General features: G+C 44.5%; 1 protein-coding gene and 1 pseudogene across 3 annotated transcripts in view; both read left to right on the top strand.

Moving 5' to 3' along the window:
• The first annotated feature begins 3,261 nt into the window (after positions 1 to 3,261).
• On the top strand, positions 3,262 to 5,221 carry LOC310822350 (2-acylglycerol O-acyltransferase 1-like; annotated as a pseudogene). Its single transcript has 4 exons — positions 3,262 to 3,345; positions 4,055 to 4,283; positions 4,622 to 4,783; positions 4,999 to 5,221. The product of its transcript is annotated as a 2-acylglycerol O-acyltransferase 1-like (transcript).
• Positions 5,222 to 7,251: 2,030 nt separating this feature from the next.
• Positions 7,252 to 13,513, top strand: part of acsl3a (acyl-CoA synthetase long chain family member 3a) — a 24,637-nt gene continuing 18,375 nt past the window's right edge. For both annotated transcript variants that reach the window (XM_083695054.1, XM_083695055.1), the window contains exons 1-2: positions 7,252 to 7,382; positions 12,313 to 13,075. In XM_083695054.1, coding sequence (XP_083551180.1) covers positions 12,704 to 13,075 — 372 coding nt within the window. In that variant the 5' untranslated portion in view covers positions 7,252 to 7,382; positions 12,313 to 12,703. The remainder of the gene's footprint in view (positions 7,383 to 12,312; positions 13,076 to 13,513) is intronic.

Genomic DNA, 13,513 nt, shown 5'->3' with positions numbered 1-13,513 from the left:
GGGAGCCAGAACTGTTTCCTGGGGGGCGCCATGCTGCTCACCACCCAGTCCGACACATCTCTGTAGCTGTACAAACTGTGGCCTGTTGGGTCAGGTAGTTCGTAATCCATGAAACAATGGATGAGGTGAGTCCACCTACATCCTCAGCAGCTTATCCGCAAGTAGTAAGGGCTGTATGGTGTTAAATGCACTGGAGAAGTCAAAGAACATTACCCTCACAGTGCTGCAAGTCTTATCCAAATGGGAGTGAGCTCTGTGTAGCAGGTAGATGATGGGATCATCCACACCAGTGTCTGCCTGGTAGGCAAACTGCAGGGGGTCCAAGGATGTCTTCACCAGGGGCCTTGTTTGTGCTAGCACCAGTCTTTCCATGGTCTTCATGATGTGGGATGTCAAGGCTACCTATGAAGGGTTGTCACCCCCTCTGGCCCTCCCACCACTACAAGACCATCCATTTTAGGGGCATAGGCTGGTTAGATAGGCACAGCGGGGACTGATTATCAAAGTTATTGCACCTACCACTGACCCTTCTTTTAGTAGCTGCTGCAGCCACACAGGTTGGATGGGACTGAGGGTAGCATGTGGCTGTTTTTTTGGCCACCTTTATTTTGAACTCTAATGTAATTTTGATCTGTAACGTGGGTGCTGGTGAAAGCTTGAGTATGTTTTATTTAACCTTATGTGAATAAAGACTTATGTCTGCACCTTTACCCTGCCTCTCTGAGCCTGTGTACAAGTTAATCAACCCAGCTCCTTAGCCTGTGGTAGCACCTCAGTCACATGCTGCCTCAATATTTTTAGAATGATGTATCAACTTCTCTTGTGTCTGAATAATGCATTTCCCTACTGGGACAATAATTGATTGATTTGAGGTGCTTAGCTGATTCTTATCATAAACCGCTTGTTACGACCCTTCTGTCTAGAGTAAAATAAGGGCCTAACACGATACAGCGAGACTGCTGAATGTAGGTGCGTTGCAAAACAAATGCTATGAACCAGGCCTAAAATGCAAGAATATTTATTGTCCAAACAAATTATCCACAAGGGAACAATGGGACTCTGAAGGTGCCAAAGAAAATAACTTATTAAAATAAAGTCCTAGCAACCTAACCACACAAGATCTACTAAGAACACATGGGGAGGGGAGGGCACCTGCTCCGTGATGCAAAGTAAACCCATGGGCAGCGTACCTATCCCCTTGTCTCTGCACGTAAAAAACAAAAAACTATACCGTGTATAGTGTTAAACCATAATAAGAAACAGCTAAATATGCACGTGGCTTGGCTAATCTACTTTCAACAATGGACACCAAACAAAAAACGGAAGACGACGACTCCCGAACAGAGGGGAGGGGCTTTAAATAGACGGACGGATGGTTGATTGGTCCGTAACAGGTGCGTGATGATGACGGATAGGAATGACAAGCCATAATTCAAGTGCACCCAAAAACAGATTTATCATGCACCAAACAGAACGGATACCGGCAACGGTACGCGCATTCCATACGACCTAATTGTACATTGTTTACTTCTTTGTTCTGGTTTGCGGCACGCTATTGGCTGCCTTTTCCTTGGCGTAAAGTACCGGAGTTCTGATTGGACCATCGACAAAGTACTAAGACGAAAATGCCTGAGCAGACAGACAATTACGGGGTGACGTTTTTACAGTACCGACAATCATCTTTTAACTCTGAAGCAGGTGATTGATGGAGATGGCTGCTAACTATTTTAATAATGACATCCCAAACCCATGAAAAACTTTATTGAAACATAAACATAACAACAACACCGAATGTCGAAAGCTATTTGTAGTGAGGGTCAATGGGGAAACTTGACTTCCGTACCCAAGCAGAGGGGCGTGGCTTCAGATTTCCGAGATTTTAACGATTCGTTGGAAAACTTACGCATCCTTGCTTCCTCCTTTCCTTTACTTGAAGTAATAATGACTGGTCTGATCTCACGTGATTGCTTTCACCAATCAAGTCATGTCAGATGAGTGATTGCTAGAAACATAAATAAATAAATAAAGGAGGAACCTCCTATCACCCAATGAAAATGGTGAGGCTATAGTCTAGGCACAATTGAAGAGTGAAAGTGTTTGGGCTAGCCTACATTTTCCACGAGGGATGATCCATGACACAATGAATCAAATATAGTCCAGTTAAAATGGAGAGAGTACATTTTTAAAAGTCAACCCAGGGATTATGTTAGCCTACATCTAGAGCTCCATGCATGGGTTGCAGATGCCTATATAGGCCTAGAAGTGTGTGAGAGTGAGACTCTTTTCTTACTAGCATGCAACCGAGCCACAAGAGCCCTCTATCAATGACAAGTGATCAGTGTTAATGCGTCAGCGGTTCTGAAGGTAGGCCTCTGAGATAGGGTAAGGCCCAGGCCGTAGCCTATTTTTCCCACAAGATGGTGCAGGAATAAAACAAATGTGGCCTGGGGTGGTCCGGTGGTCTAGCACCACGGCATACAGTGCACATGTATGCCCATATCAGCATGGGTTTGAATCCAGCCCATGCCCTGCTGACTCTCTTCTCCTCACTTCCTGTCTTTCTCTACTGTCTCTGTCCAATAACATGTGAAAAATATATGAGAGTGGGACAGCCCCACTCCAAAAAATAACCTTTAAAAAGAATAATCTCTTGTGCATGTAAAGCCTATAGAGCAAAGTTTAGTGTGTTTAAAGTTTAAATGGTAGGCAAAATGATCATCAAGTAACTCCGGGCACACTATTGCATGTAAAAGGCCAATGCATTCCTTCTGTTCTCAATACTGCGCGTGAAGTCCAGCCAAAAGCTGCTGTATAAAAAGATTTTGGACGTGAGAGGAGTGAGATCGAGGAGCATAATTAAAAGTGCAGTGAAAAGACCAAATCCGTTGAGTTTATTTTCCCCTAGCACAACAAGCATCAACCCCCCAGTGAAACCAACAGGCGCATTAAAAAATGTGTGACCACCTGCATCACAACTGCGAACAAGTTTTAAAGGGCACTAGCCCATATAACACAATACAAACATGATGGTGAATTATGTCAGTGTCTCTAAGTAGCGTCCGCTACATACGTCCCCCCAGAATTCACCAGAACTGGCTACGTCAACGTGGAGGTGCTCGGTTCACCGGTCCGAAATGGCTCTGTAAAACTAGAGTGGGGACTGGGGGGCCCACATGAGGCTCCTTAGGAGCTTTGTGACGTCATGGGGGAAAGGCTGAAGAATGACCCCACTGCGGGGGTTGAGCCAACCCAACGGGCACGATGTGGAGGGGTGAAGCCCAGAGGCTGTTTGACCGGCGAATGATGCAGAGACGCTCCAAGATGTTGAACTCCGCCTTAGCAATGGCGAGTTTAGCTGGGTCGAGGTGCCAGGCACAGGCATAGACTGGTGGGCCAGTGGTCGAGATGTGATGTTCAACCCTGTGCTTGGCGGCGGCAGACGAGAAAGTGGGCTCTGTGAGGTCCGGGAATTCAGCGAGGAGGTAGGGAAAACACATCAGAAGTCGAGAGCGCGCTTGACAGCTTTGTCGTGCCCAAACCACTGAGTGCATTTTACATTTCACATTTGTGGCATTTAGCAGACGCCTTTATCCAAAGCGGAGCTTTATATAAAAATATATACTCACATTTCACAATATTATCACATTTCTTCACAGCTCCACAAATGTCGTCCATATTTGTATAAACATTGGGGACAATTAAACTTTTTGCTACTTTTTGCTAGCTTAGCTGCGCCTGCAGTCCCCATGCAGCCTCACCACTGCCCATTAGTTCATTAATAGCTCAAATAGGTCAAAGCCATTGGAAACTGTTCACTGACATCATATCATATCATCAACATCATCATTATTGTGAAAAACCCAGTCCATTTAACCCAGTCTACAATGTCTCAGATCTGCAAGAGTTTGGAACAATCTGTCAGTATTTGTCTGAGTGTGCAGATTATGCACATTCTATTGTGTATGGTTGAGCATACAGTATCTGTTTTCAGTGCCTCTGTATGCTATTGTAAACTATAGTAAATCCAGTCACATCAGTGTAATCCCACTCACTCACTGTCGTCTTTGTACCTGTCCAGCTGATCAAGACATGTGACCTGGACCCAGAGAGTAACTACCTGTTTGGGTTCCATCCCTACGGGATCCTGGTTGCCGGAGCGTTTGGGAATTTCTGTACAGAATACACAGGCTTATGGGAGCTCTATCCAGGAATGACCCCTTACCTGCATGTCCTGCCCGCCTGGTTCTATTTCCCTCTCTGCCGGGAATACCTCATGTCCTCAGGTGAGCCCCATGGATCTGGATTCTGATCATTCATCTGATCATTTGTTAGAAAGGTATAATACAAAGAAAGCATTGACACATACAATCTTCAACAGTCAGATACATTGCATCAGGTCTACAATTATTTTGCTTATGCTCATGTTCAGCACCAGAATAGGAAGGACGCTAGGATCTGTTCAAACATAAAGTGGAAAAGGTATAGAGGAAGATTGAATCATTCTCTCCTCCATGTCCCTTCCACATATTGTGGTTTTCGGAAGATATAACTAATAAACTGTGCATCTTAAGTTTTCCTCCCCACATATGTTCTAAATATACTGTGCACCACCTCTCCTAAGGGGTTGTTTCTTGTTCCAAGAGGACTGTCACCCACGTGTTGAGCCAGAAGGGAGGGGGCAATGTGTCAATCATAGAGATTGGCAGGGCAGCAGAGTCCCTGGGAGCCTATTCCTGGAGGCCCTCAACAGGAAGGGCTTCATCAAGATCGCCCACAAGTGTGGGTTAGTCTGGAGGGCTGTTTGTATACTTAAAACCCACCCTCCCTCATGTCCTTAGGTAATCACTGATCATAATCAGGATCATAATCCTACTTTTCATTATGGCAGCCCAAAGTCCTTCTCAACAAAAGTGTCCACCCTGTTGTAATAGACACAGTATGTTTTCCACAACCATCCAGATACGACAATGATCTGTTCTCCTCTCTGTCCTGTCACAGAGCACACCTGGTGCCTGTGTTCTCCTTTGGGGAGAACGAGCTGTTCACCAGCTGAAGAACCCTAAGGGCTCCCTGGTGCATACCATCCAAGAAGCCGTTCAACCGGTCATCTGAGGAGGTGAATAGGATGCATGGCTGTTACCTGGATGCTCTGAGTAAGCTTTTTGAGAAGCACAAGGCTGAGTATGGAATCCCAGAGCACCAGCACCTTATCTTCACCTGAAACAGACAAGACCAAAAACCCTGATTTAGCAATATACTGAACTACACTACCCAACCAACCCCGCTCAGCTTTAAACACAAGATAGATAGATAGATAGATAGATAGATAGATAGATAGATAGATAGATAGATAGATAGATAGATAGATAGATAGATAGATAGATAGATAGATAGATAGATAGATAGGTACTTTATCCCTGGGAGGAAATTAAGGCGTTTACAGCAGCTCACATCACAAACAACAACAACAAAATAAAGTGACAATAGAATAATAAAATAAAATAGACATCTGAAACATTATATACAGTAAGAACAGTCCAGTGTGATTTAACATCCCCCAGCCTGTCTCTGATCACTCTGATCGAGCCAGCCGGAGGAGGAGTTGTACAGTCTTATTGCGGCAGGCAGAAAATATCTCCTATAGCACTCCTGAGTGCAATGTGGTTGTAGTAATCTGTTGCTAGCTTCTCTGTTCTGCTACAGTGTCATGTAGGGGATGGGAGGGATTGTCCATGATGGCCAGAAGTTTGGTCCTCATCCTCCTATTGGCCACCTCCTCCACAGTGTCCAGGTTGACACCGAGGACAGAACCATCTTTCCTAATCTTTCCGAACCTCACTTGCCAGCCGGTGGAAGCTTTCTTCTCTAGACACAGACACACAGATATGGAAACACAAGAAATAAACTGACAAACATGTGTTGCATACTCACATAGAGACTGTTATGAAGACAAACAGTCATATTGCATCTTCTCTTTCAAATAGTAAGCATATGCGTAGTGCAGGGAAATTATGTTTAGCTTGTATAATGTAAATGATTTCATATCCTATATATAAATTCACAACCAGTTATTTCCTCCTAAACCTACAAATAGTAATTGTCACAATAGTAGTTTGTAAATTGCGTGCTAGGAGAATATGCGTGCTAGTCTCTTGCAGTCTTGGGGAGTGTGTGTCAGGTTTCTCCCCCCAGTGTCTCTCTCTGCCTGTGAGGAGCAGCAATGCTTAAATAGAGCAGACATTCATGTCGCATGATATTAGAGTTAAATTTAGACCACAGAGAGAGAGAGCGACAGGGAGAGAGAGAGAGAGAGAGACAGAGAGAGAGAGAGAGAGAGAGAGCGACAGGGAGAGAGAGAGAGAGAGAGAGAGAGCGACAGGGAGAGAGAGAGAGAGCGACAGGGAGAGAGAGTGAGAGAGAGAGAGAGAGTGAGAGAGCTAGTGTAAGAGGCCAGGAAAGCCTGTTATGCCATTGGCATAAACCTGTATGATACCGCATTTAAGTAGATTATGCTAGAGAGTGTTTGTTAGATCTCAGCCTTTGTGCATTCATTATGGGGAAATTGGATAAGGGATCATTTGGCCTATTGGGGAAGTGCTGTACATTGAGAATTGGGATTAGGATTTCACCTTTTGAGAACATGGGAATTGTATCTTCTTGGGTCCTCAATTTATGTCACTCTTTCATCCAGTGACCCATGGTGGACCATCACTGCATACAATTGGGCTTGCTAGATGCCAGATAGCCTATGGGAATTCAAACTTTTATTTTTTTCTGCAAAGCAGACTATAATGTATAGTAGATGAGTACATGTATAGGCATGTGTTTGGTCCAGATGTAACTTATTTTCTATAAATAAATATGATATTTCAATGTTCATGTCTCTCTTTACCCGCATTTAGCGGAGCCCATCCATTGACTGACCTAATTGACAGGCGCTTCACTCTAATCCAGACTCAGCATGCTCTGCTTTAACCTAAACAGTGTCACAGCTGTATTTACATTCTCTGGTTTAGTAGGTCTAGTTTACATTTGCACTTCAGGTTTGAGACCTGAGACCTGACGACATTGTCTCCGGTTTTTCTTCATCAAACTGCAATGAGTGCACTCTGACCGCGAGTAACCTCTCATTTTCATCACGGACCGGCCCCCAGCACGCGCCACCTCAATGAGTCCAATCAAAAGCCAGGGAATGCCCTCTGTGCAATAATACCATGACAACGTGCTGTGACTTCCGGGCTGAGGTTGAGAGCGGGGACCAATATCAGCAGACAGACCCCGGTGCGGGAATTCAATTCCAACCCTTATATTTATACCGCGATTTAATGACATAAAAGACGGTATTATCTCTGGCAGTCGATACACAAGGTGGTGTAAACAAGGTAAGTGTATTGTGAAATATTAGCTGTTCGTGGTGTTGCCAGTTTGTGATGCGCAGAGAGATGCCCAGATGTGCATGATGCTGCAGCCTAGAGCGGAAGATGGGAGTGTTTAGAGCACTCAGTCACGTCTTTTAAATCCAAGTTTCATAAAGATAGTCGGCTCTTTTCTGAGAATCATCATCTTCGTTGCTCAACCAGATTTATATTCTGTTTGAATATTTCAGTCTTGGGGAGTGTGTCTTAAATGGCACACTTTCTCTACTGACAATGATTATATGAGCAGTTGACAGTTGATGAGTTTAATTAATTTCTCCCTTATCATGTATTTGTTGACTAGCCTCGTTGAAGGTCATCTTCATGTAATACATGAGGCTACTAAACAGCATTTTGACAGACGTATTGTCATATTGTGCTGTGCACCATTGACATAATGCACATCACCAGCCCTGAGTTTGAACTCACTCTGGTTAAGAACTTCCCTGTACTAAGGCCTATTTGTACTGCTGCAGTGAATTGGCCAATGGAAACCGCAATCAAATCAGGGTGGTCTATTAGAGAGTGCCTATGTACACAGAGTAGCTATTGTCTGAGGAATGGTCCGACATCCATTTGAGCACACAGACACACTGTTTTTCACCCTCCTCTCTTAGGACATGTTTCTCTGTGCAGGACGATTCCTCTGTGGCATTGTATTAGTTTACGTTTTAGAGGCCTAGTCTGAAATATCATCCATGAGAGGATACAGATACAACTTTGGGGTGCTGAGAAGATAGGGCAGAGGGAATTTAGTGGCCCCTTAGAATGGCATAGCCTAGCTACCTGAATTAAAATACCTCAGCGTCCTTATAGCAACAAAGACCAATGTTACCTAAACACAGGATTGAGAGAGATAAAGGAAAACGAAAAGATAACCGTAGTTTTAGATTTCTCCGGTATTTTCATAATAGCTCATATTGTTTTGATATGTTCACCATACTGATATGTTTGGTTGCTAGTATCTGCCACCATTCAAAACGTGATAAAATACAAAAGCTGTAGTCTGAGCCACATAATCAACTCAATTGTGTTGTGTTCTCACTGAAATCATGTCTTTCTTTTTTTTGTTTTTTTTGCAAGCCTGATTACGACATTAATGTGGAGACGCCTACATCCAGGGGGGGCCCCTTTGCACGTCCCCCCACACACACAGACGCACACACACACACACACACACACACACACACACACACACACACACACACACACACACACACAGTGTGACCCGAGAGGCAGTAGTCCTAGCTGTGGTACTGTGTCGTGTGCTAGTGTGCTGTCACAAAGGCAGTGTTGAGCTTTCTCCAGGAGGCGCGGGCGAGAGTGGTGGTATGTTAACACAAAAGGCCCCATTCACAATCTCTTAAGGAAGCATTAATTCCCTCTTACTGCCTGCCTGCCTGGTCGCCCATCCAACCACAGGGAGGCATGGCAGATATTACTCAATCAATCCACTGTGTGGATGCCATTTCCAAAGATCCTGCTTGTTGCAGAAAGCTCTAGGCCTTGTGCAACAACTGCATTGTTCTCCTTCAGTTTCTCCTCTTTCATTCCTTTGGTCAGAGCTTGCTTGATTTGGTAATGGACTGGAATCAGCTAAGCTCCTATCACAAGTGTGAATTCCAAGATAAGGGTCACAACCTGCTGTAACCGCGCCAATCTAGTGGAGAGAGAGGGGAAAGATAGAGGTTGTACTTGTTAGTCAAGTTGCTCAAGCAAAGCTGGTTTGCCAAGAAACTCCATACCAGTGCTGTCAGCAGCATGTGCCAGTGTGTCAGTTAGTTTCCCATGCTAATAGAACTGGAGGGAGACCATTGGAGCCTACATGCTTTTTCCAGATATCTGACCATAGCTCTCCCTATGATCTTCATCTTTGCCCTTTATCTTCACCTCCCTTAGGCCTATTTGCTTTGCTTTGACTGTTGGCTAGAGCACCTGGCATGGTTCACAGGTGTATTACGTCATCCGTTGACACAGCGCCCTCCTCATAAAACATCACCTTTATACTCACCTATAGTATAGACTACTCTCTTCAGTCTCACTGGCATTTTACTGTAATAGGCAGCCCTTCTCACAGTCACCTGTCTGGTCCCTTGTCCTAGTATGATGTCATGACACAAGCTTGTTAGGAACACAACTCCCTGCATCATCTCCTCAGTCCTCCACTCGCTTCGTCCTCAAAGTGCATTGGATGAGAATATGTAAGGGGAAGAGTCTAGATCTTGTCCCCCAATGCGTTTTCAGTAGGACACAAGTGGAGGACGGAGGACAGGATGCGAGGAGTTGTGTTTGAGAAAATTGAGAAAAGGCTACAGTCTCAGTCAGACAGGAAGTTAAAGGACATCAGTCAATCTGTCCAAACCACTACCATGAAAGAATCATCCACTATATATTTCTGACTAGCCAACAGTACAGCAAGAAGGGGGGTCACATATTTTGGTTACATTTCAAGTATGTAAGATCAGATTTGGAACGCCACAGTGACACAGTCGGGGGGCGGAGGGGCAATTTCAGTAAAGAGAAGGTTCAAGTTTGCCAATGTCACGTTTTGTTTATCCTCCCCTCTGAGTTGGCTGAATAATCAGCTTAGTCATGTTGATAGCTTGTGTTTGTTTATGCTAACACTTCACGTCAGACGCTGTGTTATCGACCATGAGTTCCTGTACCAGCAAAGGCTACTCCAACAAACCCAAATTGGCCCGTAGAGGAGGAGGAAGAGGAAACAGAAAGCAGTGACCCCTGACAAAGCAAGGTGTGGTGGGTAATTGTATACCAGTACAAAGGAAGGATGTTGGCAACAGTTGGCAGAATAGTGCTCTATCCCTATCTGGTTTGTCCCTATCTGGAGTCTTTAGGGAGCGTTTTGGAGAAGTGTGTGCGTGTGCGTGTGTGTGTGCGTGTGCGTGTGCGTGTGCGTGTGCGTGTGTGTGTGTGTGTCTGTATACATGTCTATGTGTGTGTGGTGGGGGTGTGGGATATTGTGCTGCTGGAGTCGAAGATGAGCTGCTTTCTCATATGAATAATGAATGATTCCTGCTAAAATAGCCTGCAAGGGGTCTAATTCAGTTGAAGTGTGTGTATGTGTGTGTGTGTGTGTGTGTGTGTGTGTGTGTGTGTGTGAGAGTGTTTATTTATTTTATGTACAGTTACTTATTATGCCAAATGAGAATGTTCAGTGCACTGGATATTAATATCAGTGATTTGCTGTTCAATCTAACTTGACAGTTTGATCATCCGCTGAGTTATTCTCACAATATTTCATTTACAAAATCATTAAAAAATGCACTGTGAAAAGGCATTCTTAAAACATAAGAGTTGCCTATCACTGTAGTTTCCAGTCATGGTAAATTTCACTTTCTTCACAAAAGTGAACAAACCTGCGTTGTGCAGCCCATACAGTTGACTGAAACTACACACACCCAAGCTGCTTGTGACAAAGGTTAGCTAGAACATCTGAATCTGAAATTCATAGATACAAGCTATGCATGTTAACTGGTGAAATTAATTACTGGTCTGTCAAAATACTGTGTGACTCCTTATACCGAATAACTCTCTTGTTCAGTCAACATTCTTTTAGTTAGCGACTGTGCTAATTTACTATGAAAATGAGTTGAAGGACTGATATGACCTAAAATCATGATCAGCAGAGCATTAGCACTGCGCCATGCTTGACACCATCATGGCTATCATTTGTACCTCATTTAGGTTAGCCTACATTTAGCCTCGCTGGGGAAAGCAACAGAGATGACCATGGGAGAGAGCCCTTGGCTATCAGAACCATGGACAGCTCCCCACCCCACATGTTGAGTCCTTATGTCAGTGTGAACAATGATGCGGAAAGAGCAAAGAAAATGCATTTGTGAGGCTTGTACAGCATTTTTACATGTCATACACAAATCATACAAACCCACACATGTGATGGAATGCTGTAGGCCCACACACAGAGACCACATAGGCCTACACAAACACACTTAATCATTCACACACGTACACACACAAACTATACCATAAGCACATTAACAAACACACACAATCCCTTTCACATAGCCTACAGTAAACAAACACAATGTCTTGAATATGATATAGAACCTTTCACCTAGTTGAGGATTTGTGTGGAAATCCATTCTGTGTGAGTCCTGTGAGTCCATTCTGCGTGAGTCCCCCCCCCCCCTCTCTCAAAGGGCATTCACATGATAAGCGCAAGAACAGCATTTTGCCCGGCGAGCCATTGTTTTCAAAGGAGGACATTGCTTTCCTAATCAGCTGTTTTCTAAGTGGTGCCGCATGCCACGGATGTTTAAGGTAGTAAGCACCACAAGCACTATCCAGAGTTTAAATGAATTTAACTTTGGCCGCAAGCTGCGCTGTAACCCTCCTCCCTGTCATTACATCATTGGGTGTAACGGGTACACAGGGGTAAAAGATTCACTTCATACAGAACAGACACTTATTGGCTGTTCCCTCTCTCCTTATCTGTTCCTCCCTTCCAGCAGCCTCTCTATGTACAGTCTGCTGTCTCTCTGTCTGGCTGTCTTGATGTTGACTGACAGGGATAGCATGCCTTGCTGCTCTGTGTTGCTCTGTGCTGTGCGATGGAGCTCTGAGCTCAGGCCCACTGGCTGTAGGGGGACATTAAGTGAAGAGCACTCAGGCAGAGATGCACAGTATAAGGCCAAACTGATGGTGACAGTGCCTTCCTATTGGAGTGCTGGAGATACAGCAAAGGATTGAGACATGCCTGATGTAAATGTAAAAATGTAATGAATCAATAAATGTCTCTGTCTTAGAGACTGGATTGGCTTGTTGTGACTGATGGAATCAACATCTTTATCATGAATAGGATATTCTCATATATAGTTTTAAATGTGACGTGTTGTTTTCTTGTCTACTTGTCTAGGAGTGAGGTGTTGCTGAACCATTATTGGATAAACATAAGAAGGCAAGAGAAAGAAGAGCAGAACAAGCTCCTTGTTTTTCTTTTCCAAGAAAGGATAAAAGAAAAGAGACGCCCCAGGATCAGAGGAACGCTTGCTGTGTCAGACTAGACTACCTCCCCAGGGGACATCAACCTTCTCTCATCATATAACCTAGCCACACACACACACACACACACACACACACACACACACACACACACACACACACACACACACACACACAGACACACACACACACACACACACACACACACACAGACACACGCACACACAGACACACACACGCGCACACACACACACACACACACACACACACACACACACACACACACACACACACACACACTCAGGATGAAGATGAAAGAGGACCTCAACCCTGTCCTCCTGCTGCTCTTCCAGTTGATGGTATGGATCTACACTCTGATCACCTTCCTACCCTCCTTCCTGCTCAGCTCTGTGTCAGATCCAGACCCTGACTCTGGCTCACACCAGGAGAGGGCCCAGAGGCTGAAGTCCCAGTCAGTGAGTGGCCGCCCTGAGGGACCCTACCGGGCCATTGGCGCCACCAAGAGGCTGCTGTGGTCTCTGCACCCGGGAGTGGACACATTGGATAAAGTGTTCGAGTACGCGGCCAGGAGGTTCCCCCAGAGGGACTGTCTGGGTACCAGGGAGGTGATCAATGAGGAGGATGAGAGACAGGCCAACGGGAAGGTTTTTAAGAAGGTGAGGATGTAAGAATGTGGAGGGGTAAGAGGAAGGGAGAGAAGAGAGAGAGGGAATGTTTTTTTTTGTTTTTTTGTTATGATTAATCAGGCATTGCTAAAGGCTGTCTTATGTATGTACTAGGTGGCACTTAGTCTAGCTGTTTAGACTCAGACAGAGTAACTCAAATCGCAAATGTAGAAACATTATTGATTGCTATACAGGTCACTCTGAATATTATACAGGGCTATACAATATTAGACAGCACAGCACCAAACACAGTGCACAGTAGAGAATGTCAAGTTGTTGACATTTTGTTACTGTACATGTTATTTCCCTCCCTGTGGAACAGCCTAGGCCTTGTGTTTTATTGCAAAATACAGCTTTCTGGAAGACTGCAACTTTCTTGCCCAATTTAAAGTTCTCATATCCCCTCACACCTCTTACCTAATAAGCCTA

Source organism: Argentina silus, assembly GCF_951799395.1.
Source record: "Argentina silus genome assembly, chromosome: X".
In the NCBI taxonomy this organism is placed as follows: domain Eukaryota; kingdom Metazoa; phylum Chordata; class Actinopteri; order Argentiniformes; family Argentinidae; genus Argentina; species Argentina silus.
Note: the sequence above shows the minus strand (reverse complement) of the source record. Positions and strands in the feature narration are given on the sequence as shown.